General features: G+C 35.6%; 2 protein-coding genes and 1 non-coding gene across 13 annotated transcripts in view; 1 reads left to right on the plus strand and 2 right to left on the minus strand.

Annotated features, from left to right (window-relative positions):
• Window positions 1-26,562, plus strand: part of LOC105832409 (fasciclin-1-like) — a 365,719-nt gene that overhangs the window by 175,279 nt on the left and 163,878 nt on the right. For all 5 annotated transcript variants that reach the window (XM_036285356.1, XM_036285355.1, XM_036285358.1 and 2 more), the window contains 2 exons: window positions 12,861-12,991; window positions 26,083-26,176. In XM_036285356.1, the coding sequence (XP_036141249.1) occupies window positions 12,861-12,991; window positions 26,083-26,176 (225 nt within the window). The remainder of the gene's footprint in view (window positions 1-12,860; window positions 12,992-26,082; window positions 26,177-26,562) is intronic.
• LOC118645446 lies at window positions 3,289-3,395 on the minus strand. The gene has a single exon (XR_004963139.1). It is a non-coding gene; the product is annotated as a U6 spliceosomal RNA (small nuclear RNA).
• LOC105829668 lies at window positions 14,321-23,704 on the minus strand. 7 transcript variants are annotated; one of them, XM_036285361.1, is made up of 10 exons: window positions 23,438-23,704; window positions 20,976-21,449; window positions 19,407-20,843; window positions 19,035-19,245; window positions 17,391-18,338; window positions 16,427-16,575; window positions 16,034-16,133; window positions 14,954-15,171; window positions 14,664-14,844; window positions 14,321-14,551 (listed from the first exon to the last, which is right to left on the minus strand). In XM_036285361.1, exons 4-9 carry the CDS (start codon window positions 19,150-19,152, stop codon window positions 14,677-14,679), a joined length of 1,701 nt encoding a protein of 566 aa, XP_036141254.1. In that variant the 5' UTR covers window positions 19,153-19,245; window positions 19,407-20,843; window positions 20,976-21,449; window positions 23,438-23,704; the 3' UTR covers window positions 14,321-14,551; window positions 14,664-14,676. The 7 variants fall into 7 exon arrangements, with proteins under 7 accessions (XP_036141254.1, XP_036141255.1, XP_036141256.1 ...); XM_036285362.1 differs by having other exon boundaries at window positions 19,407-20,471; window positions 20,586-21,449; XM_036285363.1 differs by lacking the exons at window positions 20,976-21,449; window positions 23,438-23,704 and adding an exon at window positions 23,294-23,407 and having other exon boundaries at window positions 19,407-19,800.

Below are 26,562 nucleotides of genomic sequence, written 5' to 3' on the forward strand. Positions count from 1 at the left end.
CCTACAAGAGCACCCTTGTCCCTGTTTCGGCATTTGCCCAAAGTGTCACGGGAAACCACGGTCGAAAACCATGACGGTCTTCTTAGATTCCCTTCTTTTTAGAAAGACTTCAATGTCGACATTTTCAAAACAATTCGAAGAAAAACCTTCCCGGAATACCCTTTCCAGGACCAAAGACCTCCCTTCTAAAAAAGAAAAACAAAATTTTCCGCAATAAATTGCTAAAGTTAAAAGTTCAAGTTTCCCTTCCCCAAAAAAAGTAATTCTTTTCCAAGACAAGGCTCCGGACTCCGATTCGTCCTAATTTTATTAAAAATCCTGTTGCGCCTTGCGATACAACAAATGATTTTTGCCGTATCTTGCGGTGCGACAAAAGATCTTTCGGGATTCGTTGCTGCCCAAGGAGTAGGAACTCGCGGAAAGAGGCGGCTTTTGTTGGCAGGGTCCTCAAATCACTCACTCACTGATTTTACGTGAATTTAATAAAAAGATTTATTCTGCTTGTAATGTACAATAGCGGCGGTCGGCGAAGGTGCCGCGTCGGGTTACACTTGATTAGATACGGCGCGTGACTCGGAGTTAACGCGTCGTCTCTTTGCTCGCTCAAAATTTGCTTGCGGCTAAGTCCCGAACTCGTAATTTACTCGTGCGGGCCGTACGTATCGGCTTGATTGCTAATCACTGATCCCGCGGGCCGCTGTTTGGCAGCAGCTTAAATAGTGTCGCGGATTTGATTATTAGTGGGGGCATCGGGCCCTCCGCATGACCATATATGGTCATTCCCGCGCGCATCCGGCGCGCGGGAAATATTTGCGAGCTTAGCAACAATTGCCAAAATGCAGGTATGCATTTCCGGTGGCATGATTATTGCTAAGCTGGCTTCGCTAATTCCTTAAGGTGGCTGGTGCGTTGCCCAGTGCGATGACCGGCCAGCAGCGCACGAGGCATGTGTCGCCTGACACCTTGTGATAGCAAGCCTTCCTCGGCGAGCTATCTGATAATTTTAATATTTTATATTCTTTATTTTATAATATGATTTTATTGGTTGTGAGTGTTTCGCTCACAACAATCCCTTCTCAAAAAAGAGCCAATCTATCCGCATGAACCACCTTCTTTTTATGCCTGGATGTTTTCTGAATATAATAAACAACATCATTCAATTTCTTAACCACCAAAAAGGGACCTTCCCAATCGCCCTGCAACTTTAGAGCTTTACCTTTAATCCTCCGAGGGTTGTAGAACCAGACTCTTTCTCCCTCCTGAAAAAGTATCTTCCTAGCTTTTCGATCATAACGGGCTTTCATTTGAGAAGATTTTAAATTCATCATTTCCCTAACACAAGAATGGAATTCTTTCAACTTTCCCTGAAGATTTTCCACAAAATTTCCTCCCGAAGACGACTCCACTTCTTGAAGTTTTGAAAGACTTCCTCGTAATAGATCCAAAGGTAATCTAAGATCACGTGCAAAATAAAGCTCTGCAGGAGTCCGGTAGATTCATGTTTCGATGATCTATAAATCAAAAGAAACATAGGAACCCAACAATCTCAATCTCTCTGGTTTTCAGAAACAAATTTCGCTAAATAATCCGTTATTGACTGATACTGACGTTCGACCTGTCCATCAGACTGAGGATGAAGTGGCGTAGTTCTTGTTTTCCTTATTCCGAGAAGTCTCATCAATTCCGGGAAAAGCTTGGATTCAAAATTTTTCCCTTGATCCGTATGGATTTCCACAGGCTCTCCATGCCTAGAAACAAACTGGTTAACAAAAACATCAGCCACTGTCTTCGCTTTAAAATTTTTCAGAGGGAAAGCTTCCACCCATTTTGTAAAGCAATCAACGATGACGGGCAAAAATCTATTCCCAATCCTAGTCACCGGAAGAGGACCAAGAATATCTATCTGAACCCTCTCCAAGGGAACTCCAACATTATAAATCTGAAGAGGAGATTTTCCTTTACCCAAGGGACCCTTTTTAGAAATACAGATCTTGCAAGTTCTGCACCATTCCTCAACGTCCTGTTTGCAGGTAGTCCAGAAGAAACGCTTGCGGATCTTTTCCAAAGTCTTATTTATTCCGAAGTGTCCATTAAAAAGGAGAGTCATGTGCTTCTTGTAAAATTTTCTTAACTTGTTTACGAGGAACAATAAGCTGAAGAAAGTTGGATTTAAGATTTGGAGCTTCCTATTTCCTATAGAGAATCCCGTCTTTCAAAACCAAGGCATCCCAGTACGACCAGTAAATCTGAAAAGGAACATCTCTCGAAGTAAACTCTGTGCGAGGCGGGCGAATACCTTCTTCTTTGCCTCGAAGAAAAATCGAAATGCTTTGATCTTGTCTCTGATCTTTACGCCAGTTTTCTAAATTTTCCCCTTCAAAAACAATGCGAGCGACTGCCTTACCGTAAACTTCAGCATCTCTTTGCTTAACTTTAGCACAATACTCACAACCATGCGTTTCACATAACCGTCTGGACAATCCGTCCGCGTTTCCGTGACACTGTCCTTTCCGATGAACAATATCAAATTCGTACTGCTAGAGCCTTTCTAGCCAGCGAGCCAATTGTCCTTCCAAATCTCTAAAAGACAAAAGCCATCGTAACGAAACATGATCCATACGGATCAAAAATTTACGTCCCAAAAGATAATGACGAAAACATTTAATTGAATCCACTATCACTAAAAGTTCTCGCCGAGTTACACAATAGTTGCGCTCGGCTTTACTTAAAACACGACTAAAATATGCAATGATTTTCTCTTTGGGAAGATCACTTTTTGGTGGTTAAGAAGTTGATGTTTATTGTATTCAGAAGACATCCAGGCATAAAAAGAAGGTGGTTCATGCGGATAGGTTGGAGCTCCTTTTTTGAGGAGAGATTTTTAATAAAGTTGGGGCGAATCGGAGTCCGGAGACCTGTCTTCGAAATCGGGACTATTTCACAAGAAACTTCAACTTGAGCCACTCCTTCAATTAAATCAGGAGAACCAAAAACATTTTCAAAAGTTCCTTCTAAATTAACAATTTTTAAGAAATCTACTCCGAGAAGACAATCGTCATTTATTTCCGCAACGAACATCGGAACTTGAATAACATATTTTCCTATTTCCACCTTTATTTCGACTTGAAATTTAACAGAAACGTTCTCCCCAGTGGGATACTTCTTCTTCTTAAAAGGCCCCTTATGGATTTCCGACCCAATGAAGGGTCACAGTACCATGCGTTAACTGGGTCTACAACCCAAAACTAACCCTTGGGGCAATTGGGCTAGTTATGTTCCAATAAAATTAAAAATGTGGAACGCTTCACGATTTTGCGTGTCATCCTTGCGCAGGGGCCATGCTAATCTTCTCTGTATCGTTCCAATTTTAGTATATGTACTGCCGAAGCAAGTACCAGTGGGATACTTAAAATTTAAATGTTCCGACAAAATCTTTCTCTTTTCCTTCAAAACGAATTTACCATTTATAATTGTAATACCAGAGCCCATATCGACCTTGAAAGAACATTCTTTTCCATCCGCTCTACCTTTAAACAAGAAATAATCATAATTTTCTTTAATTCTATTAACTTTCATATTAAAAGATCGCTCAACATTCGGGGAATAATTTTTACTAATCGAACTCTCCTCGAAAAGTTCGACTTACAAGGGAACCTCGCAAACTCGAAAATTCAGATTTTAATAAAACTTGGCATAAATGTAGAGGGGGTAAATACATGAATTTAAAAATTTTTCGTTACTGCCCAAAAACGGTTTAAAGGGGTGAATTCACCCTTCAAAGATTGAGACATTTTTAGTTTTCTCGATATATCTCGTAAACTAAACAAAATATTAAAAAATGTTTTATACAAAAGTTTTACAGTAAAAGTACTTTTATCTAACTACAGTAATTAAAATAAAATAAAAAATTTTTTTAATTTTTTTTTAATTTTTGCAAAAAATTTTTTTTTCAAAATTTTATTAATGTAATTAGATAGAGATATTGTTACCATAAAACTTTTGTATAAAACATTTTTTAATATTTCCAATACCTTTCGAGATATATCGAAAAAAAGTAAATTGCAAAAATCTGCTCTACACTATTATGCACTGAAAAAAGCATTAGAGAATGCGATAGCACCGCGACGGAGAGCGTTAAAAAATATATTAAAGAAATTTTTTATTAAGGTTTATTTATGATATTGAATATAATATGAGATACTAAAAATATAATAAAATAAAGCAATATAAAATAATAATATTTTGTATAATATAATAATATGTAATAATATAATATGATAATGTCGCACGTGAATGCGTGCTGACGTGAGTGAGAGAGAAAGAGTAAATAATATTAATATAATATAGTAATATAATAATATAATATAATATAAAATATTTATATCCAGACTTCTTGGTCCGGATCCATTAGAGAAGATTTCTGGGACATTCCTAAAAGCCCATTAAAGAAGCTTAAAAAACTTCGATTAATACTCCTACCAAATTGTCAAGTAAAAAAAAGAAACGATCTTCGATCTGAATCAAAATTAATGTAATCTATGATTTAGATCAAATGTATGAAAAATGATATGTGATCTGATCTAGATTTAATATTTTGATAAAGATCTTGATCTGATCTAGATTATTTATTTAATGATTTATTACAACACTGGAAATAAGTAATGCGATATTTTTCATTACGCATTACTTTTTAAATAAGTAATGCGATTTTTTTCATTACGCATTACTTTTATAATAAGTAATGCGATTTTTTTTATTACGCATTACTTTTGAAATAATTAATGCGAGTTTTTTCATTACGTATTATTGTTTTAATAATTAATAAGTAAAGAAATAATTACTTATTAAAAAATTAATAAATAATGCATTATTTTTTAATTTGCATTTTCGTTACCCTGATTCGAAGTATATTGTGGTTCAATGTATAATGCCACACTAAAATATGTTAATTTTGTATCTAGACATGGATATATCTCGATAACATCCACATACATGGATTTATCAATATAAGAAAAAGATTTTGGACGCGATACTTTTGCAAGATCGACAGAGAGCGAAATAATGCCTTAATTGACGAATCATATGGCCGATTTGGATTGGCAGATGTCGTCGATCTGCGTCGACTCTTTGGCATGTCACCGCTAATGGATCCGGACCAAGAAGTCTGGATATAAATATTTTATATTATATTATATTATTATATTACTATTATTAATATTATTTACTCTTTCTCTCTCACTCACATCAGCATGCATTCATGTGCGACATTATTATATTATATTATTACATATTATTACATTATACAAAATATTATTTTATATTATTTTATTTTATTATACTTTTAGTATCTCATACTATATTTAATATCATAAATAAACCTTAATAAAAAATTTCTTAAAAATATTTTTTAACGCTCTCCGTCGCGGTGCTATCGCATTCTCTTATGCTTTTTTCAGTGCATAGTGTAGAGCAGATTTTTGCGATTTACTTTTTTCTGATATATCTTGAAAGATATTGGAGATATTAAAAAATGTTTTATACAAAAGTTTTATGGTAACAATATCTCTATCTAACTACATTAATAAAATTTTGAAAAAAAAAAATTTTTTGCAAAATTAAAAAAAAATTAAAAAAATTTTTTTTTTAAATTTAATTACTGTAGTTAGATAGAAGTACTTTTATTGTAAAACTTTTGTATAAAACATTTTTTAATATTTTGTTTAGTTTACGAGATATATCGAGAAAACGAAAAATGTCTCAATCTTTGAAGGGTGGTTTCACCCCTTTAAACCGTTTATGGGCAGCTACGATAAATTTCTAAATTGATGTATTTACCAACTCTACATTTATGCCAAGTTTCGATAAAATCAGAATTTTCGAGTTCGCGAGGTTTCCTTGTAAGACAACACACGACACTCTGCTTAGCGGGGTCGTGTATCGCCGAGATAACTTATTATAAATACAAAACCACGACGCTTTGCTTTGCGGGGTCGTGGACAACGAGCTAATAGGCGCGACACTCTGCCTTGCGGGGTCGCGATCTATCCATTGTAACTGAATACAAGAATAAAAGTGTTCAAGACAAATAACGGTGTATGTGACGAAATACCTTTCTCGCGAGATCTCTGGCAGCGATCCCCAAATCGTACTCACAACGAGGGGTACAACAGTGGTGGCAGCGGTGGGATTTGCACTGCCAAAAGGAAGGTCCAAGAGAAACCAAGCGTCACCGAGCAATCAGCTGTACAGGCCAGGAAGCCAGCCACGCCGGAGCGTACATAGCGCGTCAGCGATAAGAGAGAAACTCGAGACGACGCCGAGACCTACCGCGACAAGGCTCAGCTGATCGCCGTACCATGCAGCTCATCGTACTTATGTAAGTCCGACAAACATTAAATTGTAACGCGAAACGAGCGTAGGACGACATAAAACTGTAACACGAATAGAGCAAAATATCGGTTGACCCCCGGTAACCGCGATTACCGTAAAAAGACATAGCTAAGATAGCTACTGTAATTCAAATCCATACGAATGCAAACGCACTAACGCAACGCGACATACGATACCGCGAAATAAAACGCGAACTCAGCACACGCGCTTATACTCGAACGTAAATGTCCGACCAAAACACTGATACAGCGCTTAACGTTGTTCAAGACGCGTTAGAAGAAATATTCGATAACGCGCTTCGACTTTTGAATAGTTGAGCAAATTCGCCAAATATCACGACTGAACGCGCGTTCCCGATGCAGGGACCAGACTTTAGTCTAATAAATAACGACAATATGGACACACGTTCACCAACGCGGACAGACGTAGCGGGACCGTCGACACGCTTCCTACCACATGCGTCGCCTTGCGTAATCCGGGAAGAACCCGAAGAGGAAGCACAAGAGCTCCGTAATAATTCGAGTGAACAAAGCGGAAGTTCACCGACGGCGCCACAAATTCATAGGCCACCGATACACCCCATGGAGAATATGATGCTCTATGATCTGCTATTTGAAATTCACGAGCTTCGTTTCCAGCTTGGAAACCGATACGAAGCACAGCCGCCGCCGCGAGAAACGGCTAGAAATATGCGACAACCTACTAACCACGCGTTAGATCTGTCGTATGGGCACTCACCCCGAGATGTACGACATCAGCACGGGACCAACACTTACCATTTAAATTTAAAGGAAGCGCGAAATATGATCCCCGAAATTAATGGAACTTCGAGGGAACGAGTACGAGAATTTTTGAACGCAAGCTCCTATGCAATAAAAAAACATACATCCGTCGGACGAATTCATACTCCTCGACGCGATACTATGTACCAAATTTAAGGGCAAAGCAATGATGGATTTTCACACTCGCGATATAGAAAACTACGACCAGTTGAAAAGGGAATTAGAAAATGAATATCTGGGCAAGCGCAGCACCGTCCATTTGCAGCTCGAATTTAACTCCCTGAAACAGAAGTCAAACGAAACCGCTCAAGAATTTGGACGAAGAGTAAACAACTTGGCCATGGAGCTATACGAATCCATGGAGGAAGGAAAAAACCATACGATAGAACAGCAGCGGACCATACTTTAGAGCATCAAGGAACAAGCCCTTTACAACTACCAGATAGGGCTACACGAAAAAATAAAGCTATTAGTTCGAGCCCAACGGTACAACACGCTTCAAGAAGCAATCGCAGGAGCTAGTGCGGAAGAAAAAGTTAAGGGGGCAAGCACGCGCCTCAACGGCAATAGGCGGGATATGCCAAATGCCCAACGCAATAATCGTGCTCCGACCATCCGTTGCGGAAAGTGCGGAAAAATCGGACACGACGGAAGAAACTGCCGAAGCAGCAGATACGCCAACCGGTTCGAATTACCCCGACCGGAAAGACGGCCACGAGTAAATACAGCAGTACAACAATGCAGTTACTGCAAGAAAACGGGCCACAGCCGAAACGACTGCTGGATCCTGCATGGACGACCTCCACAGAGAGACGAGGATCGCCCGGTAGCAAAGCCAAAAAGGAAAATAGAAAAGGACGCTAAACAGCGTACAAGTAAGGCCGTCAAAATGATAAAACATGCCGATACGGCAAGTAGCGACGAGAGCTTGGACGATGGGCACCGCCGCCGCGTATCAAGTTACGCATGTAAAGCGAGACGCACACAAAGATAGCGGACTCGACTTAGTCACACTTTCAATACGAGAGACCAAATCAGGAAAAATCGACATGTTATTCGATTCCGGAGCCACACTCTCGTTGATAAAAATAAAAAATTTTAAAGGCAAAACCAAAATACGCCATGAAAAAATAGCCCTCGTCGGGATAACAGGCCATAAGGTCTACACCATAGGAAAAATACAGGCAACAATAGAGCTAGGCAAGCATAAGATAAAGCATCCGATGTACGTAGTAAAGGATGATTTGCCGCTAGAATATGATGGCATCCTAGGATTAGATTTCCTACAAAAGCAACAAGTAACGTGCGATTATAACCAGAAAAAGTTAACGATAAGAGACGTTACTCTGAAATTCAAATCATATCAACAAACCGTGTTAAAATCTCGCAGCGAAACGATTGTAAGGGCCGTGACTAATCGAAACAAAACTGGAGTCGTACGGGCCCAGGAACCAGCTCCAGGAGTTTACATTGGCAGATGCCTTGTAAAACCAAAAAATTTTTTATGTCCGATCAGTGTAATCAATACTACTGATAAGACAATACGGATCAACACTTCGGTCGTTACGGTAGAGGATTTAAGCGAGAAAAATCCTCACGAGGTTTACACCGTGGTCGCCGAGCCGAAAAACAAATCTCACCTCCCTAGAAAGGAGCGGACTTGACAATTGTTACGAACGCAACACCTTAACTCGGAGGAACGGCAGGCCCTCCTGCGCTTATGCGAAGATTATCAAGACGTCTTCCATCTGAGCGGAAAACCCCTGTCATGCACGGCCGCCGTGAAACACTAGATCAACACGCGCGCTGACACGGCACCGGTAAACGTACGGCCGTATCGCCTCCCCACCAAGCACAAGGAGGAAGTAAATAATCAAATGAAGCAGATGCTCACGGATGGGATAATCAGAGCAAATACGAGTCAGTGGAATGCACCTTTATTAGTGGTTCCCAAAAAAGCTGACTCAAGCGGAAGACCGCGACTACGGATAGTCATCGACTTCCGAAAATTAAACGATCTAACGATCGGCGACTCGTTTCCATTGCCCAATATCGAAGAAATTTTGGACCAACTAGGAAACGCCAAGTATTTTACTACGCCAGATTTAGCGTCAGGGTATCACCAAATACCCATGGCAGAACGCGATAGGCAAAAGACAGCATTCTCCACTCCATATGGACATTACGAATTTAATCGAATGCCATTTGGTTTAAAAAACGCACCTGCAACATTCCAGAGGCTGATGAACTCAGTACTCACGGGAATGCAAGGGCTAAAATGCCTTGTATACTTAGACGATATAGTTATTTATGGCTCAAGTCTGGAAGACCATAATAAACGTCTAAAGGAAGTACTACAGCCCTTACGAAAAGCCAATTTAAAACTGCAGCCGGACAAATGTGAGTTCCTGCGGAAAGAAGTAAATTACCTGGGACACATAATCTCAGAAGAGGGAATCTCCCCTGATCCCGCCAAATTACAGGCGATAAAAGATTTCCCGGCACCTCAGAAGGTGAAAGACGTGCAATCTTTCATAGGCCTCGCCGGATATTACCGAAAGTTCATCAACGAATTTTCGAGGATAGCTAAGCCGCTAACTAAGCTGACAAGAAAGTCAGAAAAATTCGTATGGTCCACAGAGCAACAGATTGCTTTCGACATACTAAAAGAGAAGCTAATGACCGCACCGGTACTTCAGTATCCGGATTTCTCAAAAGAATTCAACGTAACAACGGATGCCTCCGATTACGCAGTGGGAGCCGTACTATCGCAAGGACCGATAGGCAAAGACCGCCCCATAGCATATGCGAGTCGAGTGCTAAACCGTGCAGAACAAAACTATAGCACAACAGAAAAAGAATTACTGGCTATAGTATGGGCCGTTAAGCATTTCAGACCGTACATATACGGCACTAAGTTTAAAATTATCACTGACCACAAGCCCCTTGTATGGCTATTCAGTGTAAACGACCCTGGATCGAGATTAATCCGGCGGCGTTTAAAATTGGAAGAATACGATTACGAAATCGTACATAAAGCCGGACGCGCGAACGCAAACGCCAATGCGTTGAGCCGCAACGTGAAACCAGAGGTTCACATTACGGAGACGGCTGATAAAATGCTCGCGTTAGACAGAGACGGAGAGCACAGCCAAATACACACAAGAAACGAAGAAAACGAAAATAATGAGACCGTGCAAAGCTACACGGAAAAAGAAAAGCGGCAAATACTACACGAATACCATGATACACCCACCGGAGGGCATCAAGGGGTCGAAAGAACCCTAAAAAGAATACGGTTAAAATATAACTGGCCCGGAATAACGGTAGACGTAGAAAAGCATATTTAAAAATGCGAACTCTGCCAGAAAAATAAACTATCTAAAAGAAATAGAATACCGTTAGTAATTACGGATACCCCCAGTCGACCATTCGAAAAATGCGCTCTGGACATCGTGGGACCACTGACAGAGACAGCAAATGGAAATAAGTACCTGCTAACGTTCCAAGATCACCTGACGAAATTCAGTAAGGCGATGCCGATTCCAAGTCAAGAGGCAAACACGGTAAGCAAGGAATTTGTAACCAAGATTGTTCTAGAATACGGTACACCCGAATGTATCCTGACAGATCAAGGGACAAATTTTACAAGCGAAATCTTCAAAAACGCGTGTAAGTTACTGAAGATAGACAAAATTTAAACTACTGCTTACCACCTGAGAGCAACGGCACCCTTGAGAGATCGCACCGAACATTAGCGGAATATCTGCGACATTTTATAAATAAAGAGCAGACGGACTGGGACGAATAGATCCCGTATGCAATGCATACGTATAACACTACCCCCCACACGGCGACTGGATTCACTCCGTTCGAGCTAGTTTTCGGAAGACAAGCCAAACTGCCGACAGCCCTGAGCAGACCCCCGAATCCTACGTATAACTACGAAGATTACGCACAGGAACTGCGGGAAAAGATAAGGGCAACGAACCAAATCGCGAGGGAGAAAATGAAAGAAGAAAAGCAAAAGACCAAAAAATATTATGATAAAACTACTAAAGAAATAAGATACAAGATAGGAGATAAAGTACTCCTGTACGATAAGACTCTCCGCCGCGGGAGATCTAAAAAACTAGACGCGAAATGGACGGGACCCTACATAATCACTGAGAAACACTCAGACGCAAATTATACAATAAAAAAGGGCAGGACGTCAACGCGTGTACACACAAATAGATTAAAACCGTTCATAGAAGCATAACGAAAAAGAAAAAAGGTAAAACCGAAACGAGGAGAACACCTCAGAAGAAGACAGAAACAAATTTTATAATAGGGCACACACAATTAAACATTCTATTTTGCGCATAAATCGTGCCATTTAAGTTAAAAAAAATTTTTTTTTTTTGCGAAAGATTGTGTATACGACATCTGACACCTAATGTAATTATTGTAATTATTATTGTAATTGTAGTTTATAAGCGTTGAAAAACAAAAATTGTAAACAATCTGATACACGACGACGCAATATAACTATAAGCGAAAAAGCGAAAATTCAGTACCCTCATTTTCTTTTTATCAGGGGGGAGGAATGTTATGAGTGACACACTCATAACGATAAGGTGTCAGTAGCACGATGACGTAAGTCGGTCAGCTGCAGTCAGCATCGAGCTCATCGCGCAAGGTTTCGCACAATTCGCTCAATAATTAGCGCAATGCTCCTTAGACAGCACTTGCTGTCTGAGCAATAATTTGGAATACTGACCAATTTATGCCCTCACGCAATCCTCCCCTTCTTTCGATCCAACTACCGAATTATCGGATATATAAACCGGCGAAAGAAGGTGAGGAGCGGGTCAATCCGTAGTAGACAAACTAAGACAACACACGACACTCTGCTTTGCGGGGTCGTGTATCGCCGAGATAACTTATTGTAAATACAAAACCACGACGCTCTGCTTTGCGGGGTCGTGGACAACGAGCTAATAGGCGCGACACTCTGCCTTGCGGGGTCGCGATCTATCCATTGTAACTGAATACAAGAATAAAAGTGTTCAAGACAAATAACGGTGTATGTGACAAAATACCTTCCTCGCGAGATCTCTGGCAGCGATCCCCAAATTGTACTCACAACGAGGGGTACAACACCCCATAGGCAACTGCCTCACCTGGTCTGATTCCAGAAAACCAGCAGGCGTGTTCTTGGTCTGACCAATACTGGGCAGTACCCAAGAATGTGGTGGCTAGTTTCCTCCTCTTCACCATACAACCTGCAGTCGAGCGTATCGTTACGGCCCAGTTGTGCAGGTGATAGTTAAGATTGCCATGACCCGTAAGCATTTGCGTCGCGAGCCTGGCGTCCATTCTGCTTAGAGATCTTATGCTTCTGGTCAAACCCCCGCTAGGGCACTCCTCCAGCAAAGTTCTGGCTTGTTTGCACTTGACCTCCGTTTCTTTCTTCTAATACTCAAGGTGCTGTTCCCTGAGCCAGCTTCTAATACTCCCCCTGCCCAAACAGAAGGAGATCCCGACAACCGGCTCCGGTCCCAGCGGTGAGATGTACATATATGTCATCCACACTGGTGGCATATCTTATTTTTGCACATATATGTATCATCCAGCAAAGGGATTAATATTCTGCAAGATTGGTACCATTCTTAAATAACAATGGACACTTTTATGTGATTTCAGATCCTGCATATCATAAACGAAGTGCTGGAGCCATTACAATACAACTCGAGAAACAGATCAGTTTATAATCCAAACGCTTTTGAATTTTTAAGCACGATTGAGAATCTCAATTTGTGTGACTGTCACGTACGGTAAGTGGACTGGTTGGTAAATCAGAATACTGTTCGAGAAATTCGCTATTTACATGCCGATTGTTTTTGGTAAGAGTGTCTGGCGGCAGATATAAAGGAGTAACAAGAACGGGAGCGTCCCAGATGCGCACAGTAATAAACGAACACAGCAGGCTGAGTGAAACGGACACAGTGACAAACGGACACAGACCAAACGGACACAGACCAAACGGACACAATAATAAACGGACACAGTAACAAACGGACACAGTGCGAAACGGACACAGTAACAAACGGACACAGTAATAAACGGACACAGTAACAAACGGACACAATAATAAACAAACACAGTAATAAACGGACACAGTAATAAACGGACACAGACTAAATGCGCACAGACCAAATGCGCACGCTGCACATGCGCACTGACCAAATGCAATCCATGTACATTGCAAGCGGAGTAAAGTCCACATGGGTTAGTGACTTGGACGGGGTGGTTGCGGGAGGGGGGCCGAAGGCCCCTCTTGCACCCCCCCCATGTGTGTGTGTGTGTGTGTGTGTGCGTGCAAAGCATTCACTGCATCACATGGGTTTGCGACTTTCCGTGTGTGCATTTGGTCCGTGCGCATGTGCAGTGTGCGCATTTGGTCTGTGTCCGTTTATTACTGTGTCCGTTTATTACTGTGTCCGTCCCAGGGGGAAATGACAGGTCGGATAGACATTGAATCGACGTCTTTTAGATGTGTCTAAATAAGATCTAATTTGACGTCTATGTAGACGTTCAAATCTTTGAATTTCGACGCTATCTAGATGTTAATATCGACGTCTGTACAACATCTAGTAGACATCTACTGAATATAATGGCTGCATTCGGTAATGCAACCGCTTAGTATTTTGATTGGAATTATATTAATTATTTTTTAAACGACAGGTGCAGAAAAATTTTTTATTTTACATAACTTTATCTGTACATATATTTCAATTATACGTTAATTAATAACAATATCGACAGTATCATATTTGACAGAGTACGCAGTACATTAACACAAATACGTGCACATAAAAAATTTTTTCAAGTAAAATCTTCCTCAATACGTAAATAAACAATTATAAGGAAAATAACAAAAAATAAACAGTATGATTTTGTACGCTGCCCGATTCGACTATTCGTTATTACTTTTTTAAACGGGTTATTACTTTTTAAAACGGTTTAAACAATTCTACTATACTGTATATGGCTTCGTGAACATAGCATTTATTATCAAAATTAAAAATTTATGAATTACATTTATGAAAACGACTAGTATAAATTTTCAGTATAGTATAATTGTTTAAACCGTTTTAAAACCCGTTTAAAAAAGTAATAACAAATAGTCGCATTTAACTTTTATATAGTTGCTCTAGTGCAATAAAATAAAAAAGAGAACCAATAACATAAGGCTTTACAAATTGCACATTTTTAAAAATCATAAAATTTTCCATTTTAATCGTGTTTACGCCCAGCAGCATTTCGTAGCCAACTTCTAATTGCATTTAAAGCTTCTGATAAATCACTATCCGGAAATTTTAATAGCATCACTCCTAGAACAAAAGTACAACAAAGAAAAATTAATAATCTGCGAGTCTCTGATTCACCAATTGTACAATAAACCAAAAACTTTAAAAAACAAAATACTGAAAGAAGATAAAATACCTTGAAATAATTCCTACAGTTTCAGCTCTTTAAAGGGTCTTTTAATTTTCGTAGTATTCTGAGAATTATGACCATCAAAATTAAAGTGTATAGCTAAAGAATTGGTCATCAATTTGGTCATAAGTTTTGACGTTGCAATTTTCTCATTAGTCCCCAAAGCCAAACTCTTTAAATAGTAGCACTGCAAGAAAGGAACAAGCAAAATGTAAAAGAATTATCAGTATTTATAATGCACATTGCAAACAGTAAAAATATATTAGGTTGTATAAATATATTAAAATGTTACTTACCGCTGCTGAAAGATTTACATCTTGTGATAAAAATTTCTCAAACTCTTTAAGACTTTTCATATTACTCAGAGGCAGAGAAGGTAAATTTGAAGGTCTATTGATGACAGCTTGTTTTGGAAGCAGACTTCTATTTAAGTTTGCTTGATTCATAATAACAACATCAAGCTTGCTACTAATGTTTTCCAAATTTTTTTCAAATTTTATAAAACGTTCATTATCTGAAAATGTATTAACATAAAATGACATAAGTTATTATCACTTGTACAAGTTGTAATAAAATGTTATTTTATATATAATATATACATAGGATGTTTGACGATGCATATGAAACTCTCGTAAGTACTATGTAAGTGTACTTTAGGTCAAATTGAATAAAAAATTTTTGTATAATTTTAGGAATTATGTAAAATTTTAGTTTTTAATTAAAGAAGATTGGTATGTAATTATGCAATCAATTACCAATATTGTTTAATTAATAACTGAAAATATTGCATAATTGTTTGGAAAATGGTACAGGATTTTTGCATTTAGTTTGACTATTTAATTTAACAACCTATAATCAACATGTACATAAGAGCCTTATATGTCAACGTCTGCAGACACCTAAATATATTTGACAAAAGGAAAAAACGTCTTGAAATATGCCTAAGAAAATGACGTTTCAAGGAGTAACCCAGTGAAAACAACCTAGTCAAAATGTCAAAGTGACATCAAATTCATGAGAAGTATAATGTCTAAATGAGTGATGAAAACGATGGAAAAACATCCCTCATATGAGTGATGAAAATGATGGCAAAGCATACCATGATGGTGTTCGTGCATTTATATTTCTTATACAAGATGACGGTCATCTTAACGTCAAACAGACGTCGAAATGGCAGTCGCTCTGTACAAGAATATAAATGCACGATTAAAACTAAATTGAATCGAATGAGAGCAAAATAAAAATAAAATATATTACATACGGTACAATAAGTTGATATTACAATAATGTTTGAGGAAACTCCGGATCCCAAAAACCTTTAAAAAATTATATTTATTATATGTACATAAAAGTGATAATAAAATAAAATATTATACCTTCTGGTGTATTTGGTCGCTTATGTTTATGTCGATGTCGCGAGCATTGATTCTTCCGTTTTTGTAATTCTTCTTTCGACAATAATAAATTGTTATAATACTAAACATTAAATATCATGAATTATTTTTTTATGAAAAAATTTATATTTAAGTTAAGTATGAATGTACTCTTGCCAGTAAATAATTAACGCAAATAACATCTTAGTTCGATCTAACTGGCCAATTTATTAAACAGATCAATCACAGCAGAAGTGCTGTGATTGATCTGTTCAATAAATTGGCCAATTAAGTCGAACTAAGGTTATATTTATTTTTTATATTTATCTATATTAATATTTTATTTATTTATTCATATTTTATATACATATAACTGTACTGTTACTATTGTATTACATTTCTGCATTCCCAGCAATCCCAGCCGTTTACTCTGTCAGCTTTAATGTTAAGTCGACATTGTTTCAGTCTCTTATTCCTTAAATATGGTCTAGACAATATTGACGGATTTTTTGGAATGTCATTTTTCTCTACAGATTCGTTTGCATCTGAAGAACCAGTTTCCGTTATATCAGAATTAAATTAATAGGACTTATATATTAATCACATACATATATATAATAATTAATTGACGAATCAAAATATATGTTTACACATAAATAACACCGAATTTTGCTTATATTTCAGGGCTACGTTCGAAAACTCTACTCGATGAGTAGAATAGCATTTATTGATCAATCAGGATGAAAAGGGCAAAGATTTCTGTATAATGATTGGTTATAATAATTATGTTACTCTACCCGTTGAGTAGGATTTTCAAACGCAGCCCAGAGGGTCAATTGTGTATTTCAAAACTTTGTGAAAATTACAAAAATGAGCGAATTCACTAGGTATTTACCAATGAAATTATTAAATATTCTAGTAAATCCACTCATTTTTGTAATTTTCATTAACTTTTAAAGTATACAATAGACCCTCAGATAAAATAGAAAAAGTGATAATAAATGACGGTTTTTACATCATATTGACATCATTTTAAGTAAGCTGATTTCACTAGGAACAATTGTTCTGAATCACTCCATATATGTGTGTGTATGTTTAATTGAAAGAGATAGTTCGTTTGCAGGGCTCACTGTCTCATTTCATTGGCAAGATGGCTGATGCAATTGGCCGTCTTACTGATAAAATGAAATAGTGGGCCCTGCAAACAATCTCTCTTAATCATAAACTGCCAACTTCCGGCTTTACTCTCTCTATAGCAAAAGCATAGAAATGCTTAGTTTAGATATATGTCGTTGACATATATCTAAACTAAGCATTCCTACACGTTCGTGTGTAAGTGCAAAAAGAATATTCAACGTACCTGCACTAAGATTTAACAAATTACGAACAGGTGGATATAAATTTTCTTTAGAGGAAAGTGGGCTACGCTCTTCCTGTGCAGGTACCAAAGTATCAACTTTCACTGGTGACTGAAACAAAGGGTTTATCTGCTTACACTTTTTCTTTAATTCCATATTTAACAAGGGAGATTCTTGTAGACTTCTAGGTGAATCGTCAGATTGCTTTGAAATATTGGACACTTTTGAGGGGCTCACAATTAATGGTTCTTTTTCAGAAAGAAGTAATGTAAACTCATCTTCCGAAGCACATAATGAAGTTTGTGAGGAAACTGCAGAAGATGTGGAGTTTTTAAAGCTTTTGACCATTTCTTTGGTCTTTGTCTTAGCATTATTATTTAGTTCTCTGAGATTATTAGATAGAGTCTTCTCTGGAGATTTCACATTTTTGAATGTACATGAACTCTTCATATAATGTCCAGAAAAAGAGGTGCCAAGTTCAGATTTAGATTGTTTTTGTGATGATGATTGTAGAACTTTTGAAGATGCACTGAGTAACATAGCTTTATTTTTCTCCTCAGTATTCTTCATAGCCTTCTTCCTTTCATTTATAATTTTTTCAAGCAATTTCTCACGATTATTTTCTGATGGTTTACCTAAGTGTTTCGCAACTTTCAATTCTTTGACGTTTGAGGAATTTTGAATAATATATTTTTTGCACTTTTGACCAGAAATTTTATTAAGTGAAATAGAAGCCTCAGGAACATGAATTGCTGGTGGTGAAGGAATGCTTGACTTTTTTTTCTTAGATTGATTTTCTATACACTGATCAGACTCATCTGATGAAGATGAAATTTGTTTAACTTTTTTCTTCCTTTTTCCTTTTCTCATTTCTTTTCCAGTATCAGTCTCATAGGCTGAGGCATATTCCATTATTCCTGTCAATCCTTTTCGTGCATTAAAGTATGTATCTGTAGCAGAGAAACATTATTACTAAGATTTTTTTAAGAATGTTGAGGCATTAGATTAAAATAATAAAAGCTTGCTGAAACCTATTAGATTCTGTAAATTTCATCGTAAAAAGAATTCTGTCAAAGTTTAAAGCTGTTTAGAAAACTTGTTACTAAAAAAATTAAATAATAAACTTACACGTAATCTTATGGAAAATAGGGGAAAAATGATTATATTTCAGTAAAAAAATGAAATTGTGTAAAAAACATGTAAAAAACATGAAGTTTTGTAAGCAAAACGATTAAGACCAAGTAATAATTATCCGTACCAATTTTTAGCTTAATTAGAACATAAAATTACATTTAGTCTTATGGAAAATAAGAGAAAAATTATATCTCAGTGAAAAATGATTTAAAAAATATGAAATTTTGCAAGCAAAACAATTAAGACTATATAATTAAGACTATAAACAATTAAGATTATATATAATTGTCCATACCAATTTTTAGCTTAAGTAGAAAATATTTTTTTCATTTAAGTGTTTAATAGTGTTTTTTTATTTAATAAGTGACACGTACACTATGGAATGCCATGCAATGTTGTCAAATCCAAAAAATGATTTACTTCTTAAAATATGCAATTTAACGTTTAGCAAGGAAAAAATACCTGTACCGTCTCATCCTTAAGTAAAACAAAAACAAAGGAAAATTGCTTACCATAGTATCTTTTAACTTCCACTATATAAGTGGACCAATTTGATTGCGCGTTTGCTTGAGTTCGAACTAACATTCCTGCTGCAGAATTATCTCCTGGCCAGAGTATATTCCCGATCATATTTTCATCTAAATCTTGAATCCATTTTGAGAGAGCTACCTCGTAATATTCATCTTCGTCACCATCGGTAGGTAAGAACTTCACGACCACAAACTATAAAATAAAAAGGTAAAAAATAAAATTAAATAATCACGTTTTTTTATATCACAAATTTCTTTCTGAGCAATGGCAATGTTTTTAATTGAAAAATATTTACAATTGTTTGCATTACATACAATTGTATATATATCAAAAATTATACACATATACAATACCTTAGCTGAAAATATTAAATATTATAAAAACAATAGCATTGTGTGGAGAAGAGGAACACATGAAAAAGAGTAATCATCAGAATAAGGCATTAACCAACATTTAGCGTGAACACTCTGCAATGGCACAACAAGCCTTTCTTCGTCTATTTCTGAAACTGTAACAATGCCTAGTCTAGATGATGGCAAAGGATATGTATAGAAATCTTCCATTTTCTGAAACTTGTTACAAACAAGCATCACTCTTCTCTCTTGCTGTATAATATTCTTCAACATATAAACATTTCCATCTGTTGTGCAGAAGCAAGAGTCCTTTATATTAGTTCGGAAAACCACATCATCAATAGAAAGACATTGAAAATATATTCCTGGTAATTGTTCTTCTGCATCTTCATGTCTATAAAAAAGGTAAACAATTTTTTCTTTAGCTTTTAATTTAATTTCTACTCTTCTGGTTCGCTCCAAATCTCGTAGTGCAACTTGTTGTAGTGGTTTATATCCAGATTTCAGGCTACTTTTGATTGATTTTAAACGATTTTCAAATTTGAAAGAGCTGAAATTCTCCAGAGGTCCGTGTTCTGCACATTCTTCAGCCAAATGACAGAGTGAGTGAACGTTATACACCACAAAACGTTTTCCATATAAATTAATAGAATGCTGAATGAAGGTTCTGAGTAATTCATTAGCAAAGTCATTAAGTACATTGAAATGCAAAGGACTAGAGAGAATATATAGAGCAGCATGAAGTAAGAGATAGTTTTTGTAAACATTTTCCTGCAATTTATTACGAAATACTAGGAGTCCATCATAAAGGCACAATCGCCTTTCTTCTGTACCTTTGTACATCTTCCAGTCATTAATTGATCTCGGTGGTCTGCAAAAATCACTTGGACAGAAATCCTTTAAAAAAATCAGATTGTCAGAAATATTTTTTCCTGGCAAGCTTGTTAAGTTTCCATGGTCCATTCCATTTCATCCATGTCATCAATAATCGTCTGAAGACTCCATGCCAGACTAAATGAAACGGATCCAATCTAAATTGGGAAACCATTCCTGTATGTATTCTCTCTAAAATAGAACAACCTATATGATGAAGTGGATCTTCTTGAGTGGTGAACGAATGATCAGTTCGCAATGGAGCATTCAAATTTGTGTAGATTATACGATCAGCAACATATTCACCAACACAGGTGCACTTTTCACAAGCTCCATAACCTCCATGACCAACGCAGCATTTCACCAATGAGCGAGCTGGTGCATCAAGAATATAATTTCGTATTCTGAACGAGTATGTGTAGTCATTCCAAACATACCCATTTTCCAATAAATCCTCCAATTCATTGACAAATTCGTGCAGATAAGAATTCAAATCAGCAGGATCATGATCACCGAAATACAAACAAATAATAAAAGGTTCATTTTCTGTATTTACCAAATAACCTAAAATCGGCCAAAATTTTAATTTAGAACTTTTAGACAGTGGAAGGCCATCCATATTTACATCGATAATAATTGAATTGTAAACATTTAAATATTCAGCAAGAAGCATGTTATCGAGGTTTTCTTTTATACCTTTATACCACAGTTGCGACCCATCAGGTAACTGCTGAACACCTAAGTGTGAAGGTGTTTCGAGTAAAGTTTTGTAGCTTTTAGGTAAAACAGGAAACAATACTCTCAATCTAATAAGTAAATTTTGTAACATTTTCATGGATAACACACCTCCTTGCAGGGCCCACTCTCTTAATGTTCTTAAAGCATAAAAACCTCTCTGTTCATCATTTTCAAATTGAATCATTAGGTCATTATCTTCATAATCACTACATCTGTTTATATTAACAACATTATCCATTTCACCAATTCCATCACTGTCGCTGTCCTCATCTTCAAAATGTACTTCATCATTAACATCATTATAATTATTATTAAGATTTATATTGTTCTCATTTTCAAAAGAACTATCATTAAATGCATCAGATCCTGTTGATAATACTGTTGATAATTCCGAACTATTCGTTTCTAAAAGAATATCTCCATTGTTGATCTCTGGAATAGATAGCATATGAATTTCTTCATTATCATCGGACAAAGTTTCTGCTTCGTAGATATTGGTTATTCGTCTTCTTAAATCATCTAGTTTTGCTTTATTCCTATTTTGGCGAATTAATTCCTTGATAGCTTGCTCCTTCGCATTTCTATGATACTTCAATATGCACATGTAAAAACAATACATAAAATATAAAATATTAATTAATAATAATTGTAGTGTTCGTCTACAACAACTGGCTATAATTTATTTCACAATAAAAAAAGGTACAACGACCCTTGGTTTGGGTCCTTTTCAGTACAGCTAGAAAACAATATGATTCCTTTGTTATAAAAATAATATGTGACAAAATTCTAAGATGTAAATTTAACAAGAAGTAAAGAAAGGTTACCTATAGTATACATATAAAAAAATATCTCATTCTATCAAGAACATCCCTTAAACATGGGAAATTGCTGAAACTAACATATTGAAACTAAAGTAATTAGATAAATAAAAAATAAGTATTTAACAATTAACATAGATTGGTAAACAGAAAATTATAAATTAAATTAAACATTAAATAAACGTCAGAAAATAAAATTAATTACAAAAGAAAAAAAATAAAGAAAAAAATGTTTATGTGTCTGATGTGTCAATGATACAAAATACAAATAAAACAATATAAACTACAAATAATACAAATAAATTATAGCCAGTTGTTGTCAAACACTACAATTATTGTTAATTTATTGCTGATATTCTAATCCAGACAGCACACTATATTAATAAAATATTTACAAAATATTTATAATATTTATTTAAATATTTTATAAATATTTTTGTGGTCTTAGATTTGACAAATCATAAAGATTTGTACAATATATATAAATATGTATGAATATTTACAAAATATTACAAATCTTTATTTATAAATATTATGTAAAATATTTAGTTTATATTTTTATAATATTTTAAAGATTTTTCCTTCATGTGCATAAAATATGTGTAAAATATTTATATAATATTTTTAAAAAATAAATGTAGATAAATATTTATGAACATTTATCATAAATAATTGTATGCTGTCTGGGAATTCTCATTTTTTGATTAAAATATTTATTATATAAAGAACATAATAAATAAAAACAATAATATTAAATGTTGCTTATGATGCATTTACAATAAAAGTTTAGATAGTATGAAAACTTTATATAAATCATAGCAAAAGCAAAAAATATAAAGTGGAATTATTGATGATTGATACCCCGTTGAAAAGATAAAATGAAAATCCAGATGGTTATTTACATGTATGTGCATTCCCACGGATTTTAGATAATTTTGTATAAATTCCATATGGTTATCTACATGGAATTCATACAAAATTATATCAAAAATCCATGGGAATGCATATACATGTAAATAACCATCTGGATTTCCATCTCATCTTTTCAACGGGGTAACATTTAATCTGCACAATGAGGTTATAAAGAAAAGCATATGAGAGCACACATAGTTTCTAATTAAGTAAACCTAAACCTAAACCTAAACAAAAATTTATTAATAAATTATAAAGTACATAGAAATTAAATTTTATAAGTTATTTAATTATAAAGTAATTATAATTATCTAATATATACTCTTCGAGGATGCAAAACTCAAATAAGCTGTGTCATTATATCACAGATGTTATTTTGGCATTATATATAACCAATTATGACTATTATTGATATCACTGATAACACTGCATCGAACAATAAGATTTTACTATTGAGTAAATAAAATAATCTGAATCGATCAAATATATAGATCATGAAAATGAGATTCTTGCGAAGTTATTGAAGACAGATAAATGAGAACTCACACTATAGTTGCATTCAGGGAGACGTTATTAACGTTATCAGCATTAATCTATCTTCATTACGCATAAAAAATAAACCAAGGATAGACTGATATTGATAACGCTAATTAGCGTTTCCCCGAACGCACCTTATATCGAAGCACTTACCGGTGGATTGTCACTCATTTTCGATGATTGATTGCTGACAATTTTTTATTGAATAGCACGATTCCAGTGAAATGCCACACCGTGCAGGACACGGCTTCGTGAAACGGTCGAGAAGATATAGGAACTAGCACGAAATAGACGCCAAGAGAAACTATACGGATGCACGTGTGCGCTCAGCATAGAGTGTCTAGCAATGGGTGCATTCAGAAGCACAACCGCTCACTGAGAGCCTAAGTAGCAATTGAAGATGATTGGGTCTTACCTTTGGATCCAACAAATTACCTTCAATTGCTACTTAGCCGCTCAGTGAGCGGTTGCGCTCCTGGATGTCCCCATTGGGTGCATTCAGGAGCGCAACCGCTCACTGAGCGGTTAAGTAGCAATTGAAGGTGATTTGTTGGATCCAAAGGTAAGACCCAATCACCTTCAATTGCTACTTAGCCGCTCAGTGAGCGGTTGCGCTCCTGGGGCTCGATTCTTGAATTTATTCGCAAGAGAAACGTATTCGCAAATTTTGTTCTTACAGAAAAGTTAGAAATTTATTGGCTATCGTATGGCTATTAACCAATATTAACCAATAATTTAGGATATATGAACTCGAAATATTTTTTATATTCTTTGATAATAATAGTATAAATATTTATTTTACATACTTTCATAAATATTTATCATATTTTTTTTATACCTGACAAACTCAAACATAAAAATATGTACAAAATATTTATCATAAATATTTTTTTTTTTATAAATATTTTATAAATTTTTTGTGCTATCTGGGTTATCTTTTATATAAACTCTATATAAATTTTATAAAAATTTATAATTTTTTACATATAAACGTTTTCAATAAAAATATTAAAAAAAAACAAAATATTCATTGTTATTACTAAGTTCATAAGTGCTATGTTTGCCAGTTTGATAGAGATTTCAAAGAGAATTCAAAGAGAAAATGAACATATACAGTTGCAACACATATCGCATAGTTATACATATATGCACCCTCTGTTACCATTTCATGGAACCGCGTAAATGCTATCGACGTCTAATCGACATCGATCTGATTTACTATTTCTATCTAAGAAAGCTGTAGACGCCATCGACGTCTGATCAATGTCGATCCGACTTGCCATTTCCCCCTGGGGTTTGTTACTGTGTCCGTTTATTACTGTGCGCATCTGGGACTCACTCACAAGAACATTTATTGCACCGGAAAAAAAAGGGAAGAGGACTCTTCACGCTCTCGAATCTCGAAGCGATAATCCATCCCTGCGCGTATTTCGCGTTCTTCGAGCGTGACTTTTAAAAGATTAAAAATACCCTTACACCTATTCTTAGATCTTTAAACGGTTATTGCTATTTGTTAAGTCTCTCAAAACTTGACAATTTCCTTAAATATTTCAATATAGTTATTGCTATTTTTTTTAATCTTTTAATTCAAAAATTTTTAAGAATTTTTCAATATCACGAGCCACTCATAATCAAATCTTATAATAGTAATTATTTTGTTTTGCGTACGTTATGCAATATTCAATATATATTACCAAGTACAATAATGATCAATAATTAATAGTAACCAACTGTTTGATACACTAAAAAATAGTTTATTATTAAACACATATTTATCTTATTATTTTTCAAGTTTATGAAAAATGTATTTTATTACTTTATAATAATTTATTTAAATATGAGAAAAATTTCTTTTTTAGTGCAATAATTACCAATTTTAATTTTAATTAAATAATACAATTTTAAATAATAATAAATAGTAAATTAATAAAATATTAATCTTAAATTTAATTAAAATTATATTTGACCAAAGTTTCGGTAAATCACGAGGTTTATTATTATTAGACTTTGGGTGTACTCGACTTTGCAAAAGATACGTTGCCACTGATTAAATTCTAAATATTTAGAATTTAGTGACAACATATTCATAAGAAAATCAGAAACATCCTCTTTTGAAGGGCATACTACATAGGGCATTGTGGACAATATATTGTTGCGCGCCGCGTGTCGCCCGATACATCCCTGAAGCGCCAGTCAGCTGACGGACCGATCGATATTTTCGATCGGCCGGTTGCCGGAAGAATTTGTTATTAAAATAATTGAATTAAACGGCTGGTTGCCGGGAAATATTTGTAAACAAGAATTGTAGACAGTTTAACGTCGGACTCCTGCCGAGGAGGACGTGTCACGCGCTTTCTCTGTTTGAGTTCATATAGCAATAAAGTTCTTGAGATCTTTAAGCGAATTGATTTTCTTTCGACGCGAGTGAGTGTGTGTGCACGGAGTGTCTTTCGGCGATCCGGCGCAACAATATCAATAAAACATAATTTGTTCAATAATCTCGCAGTCGTGACGATATTTACGCATCCTTTCCTCACATATCTTTTGCAAAGATATCATATATTAATTATCTTCTTTCTTTCGAGTGATTCTGCGTACCATTCTAAAGTATTATAACGCTGGCATCAATTAATGTGCAGTCTCCCCCTCCTCTCCCTAATTTAAATATAAATACAAAAACTTATGTTGTATTTGAATAACGTAAATAAATGCCTAAACTTTTCTCGTTTGTCTTATTTGTTAACGTCAACGCGTCTCGTACACCACACCTTTATAATTAACTCTTTTTTTCTTTCTAGTACTTTCCGACAGGAGATCATCCAACAGAATGAAGATATCTTTAAGGCCGAGGGTCGTTATACCTTTTTCATCCCCGTTGATGAGGGTTTCAAGGTAAATAGCTTTAGCGACTTTTGCAAATTATTTATTTGAAGGTGATGTGGTTGTAATATCTTTCGCTGTGACCGATTTTTCCCTTATAGAATTCGAGGATAATCACATTCGTTGCATCTCGTCCAAAGTTAAGAACGAAATTCATAGACCGATCTTATTCAAGATCCATCTTAAGTACGATCTTGAGACGTCAATACTGTTATTTTATTGTGCTGAGGTTTTAATAGTAGAATGCAAAGAATTAATTTAGAGATTAATTTTATTATTTAAGTGTACAAAAAATGATAAATCTTTGTCATAATGGCTGCTGCCAAAAAACTAAACTTACGCAGCACATTTTCCTTTCGCATTCGGTTGCCTGATGTTTGTCTCTCACTTTCTCTTTT

Source organism: Monomorium pharaonis, chromosome 4 (genome assembly GCF_013373865.1).
Source record: "Monomorium pharaonis isolate MP-MQ-018 chromosome 4, ASM1337386v2, whole genome shotgun sequence".
NCBI lineage: Eukaryota > Metazoa > Arthropoda > Insecta > Hymenoptera > Formicidae > Monomorium > Monomorium pharaonis.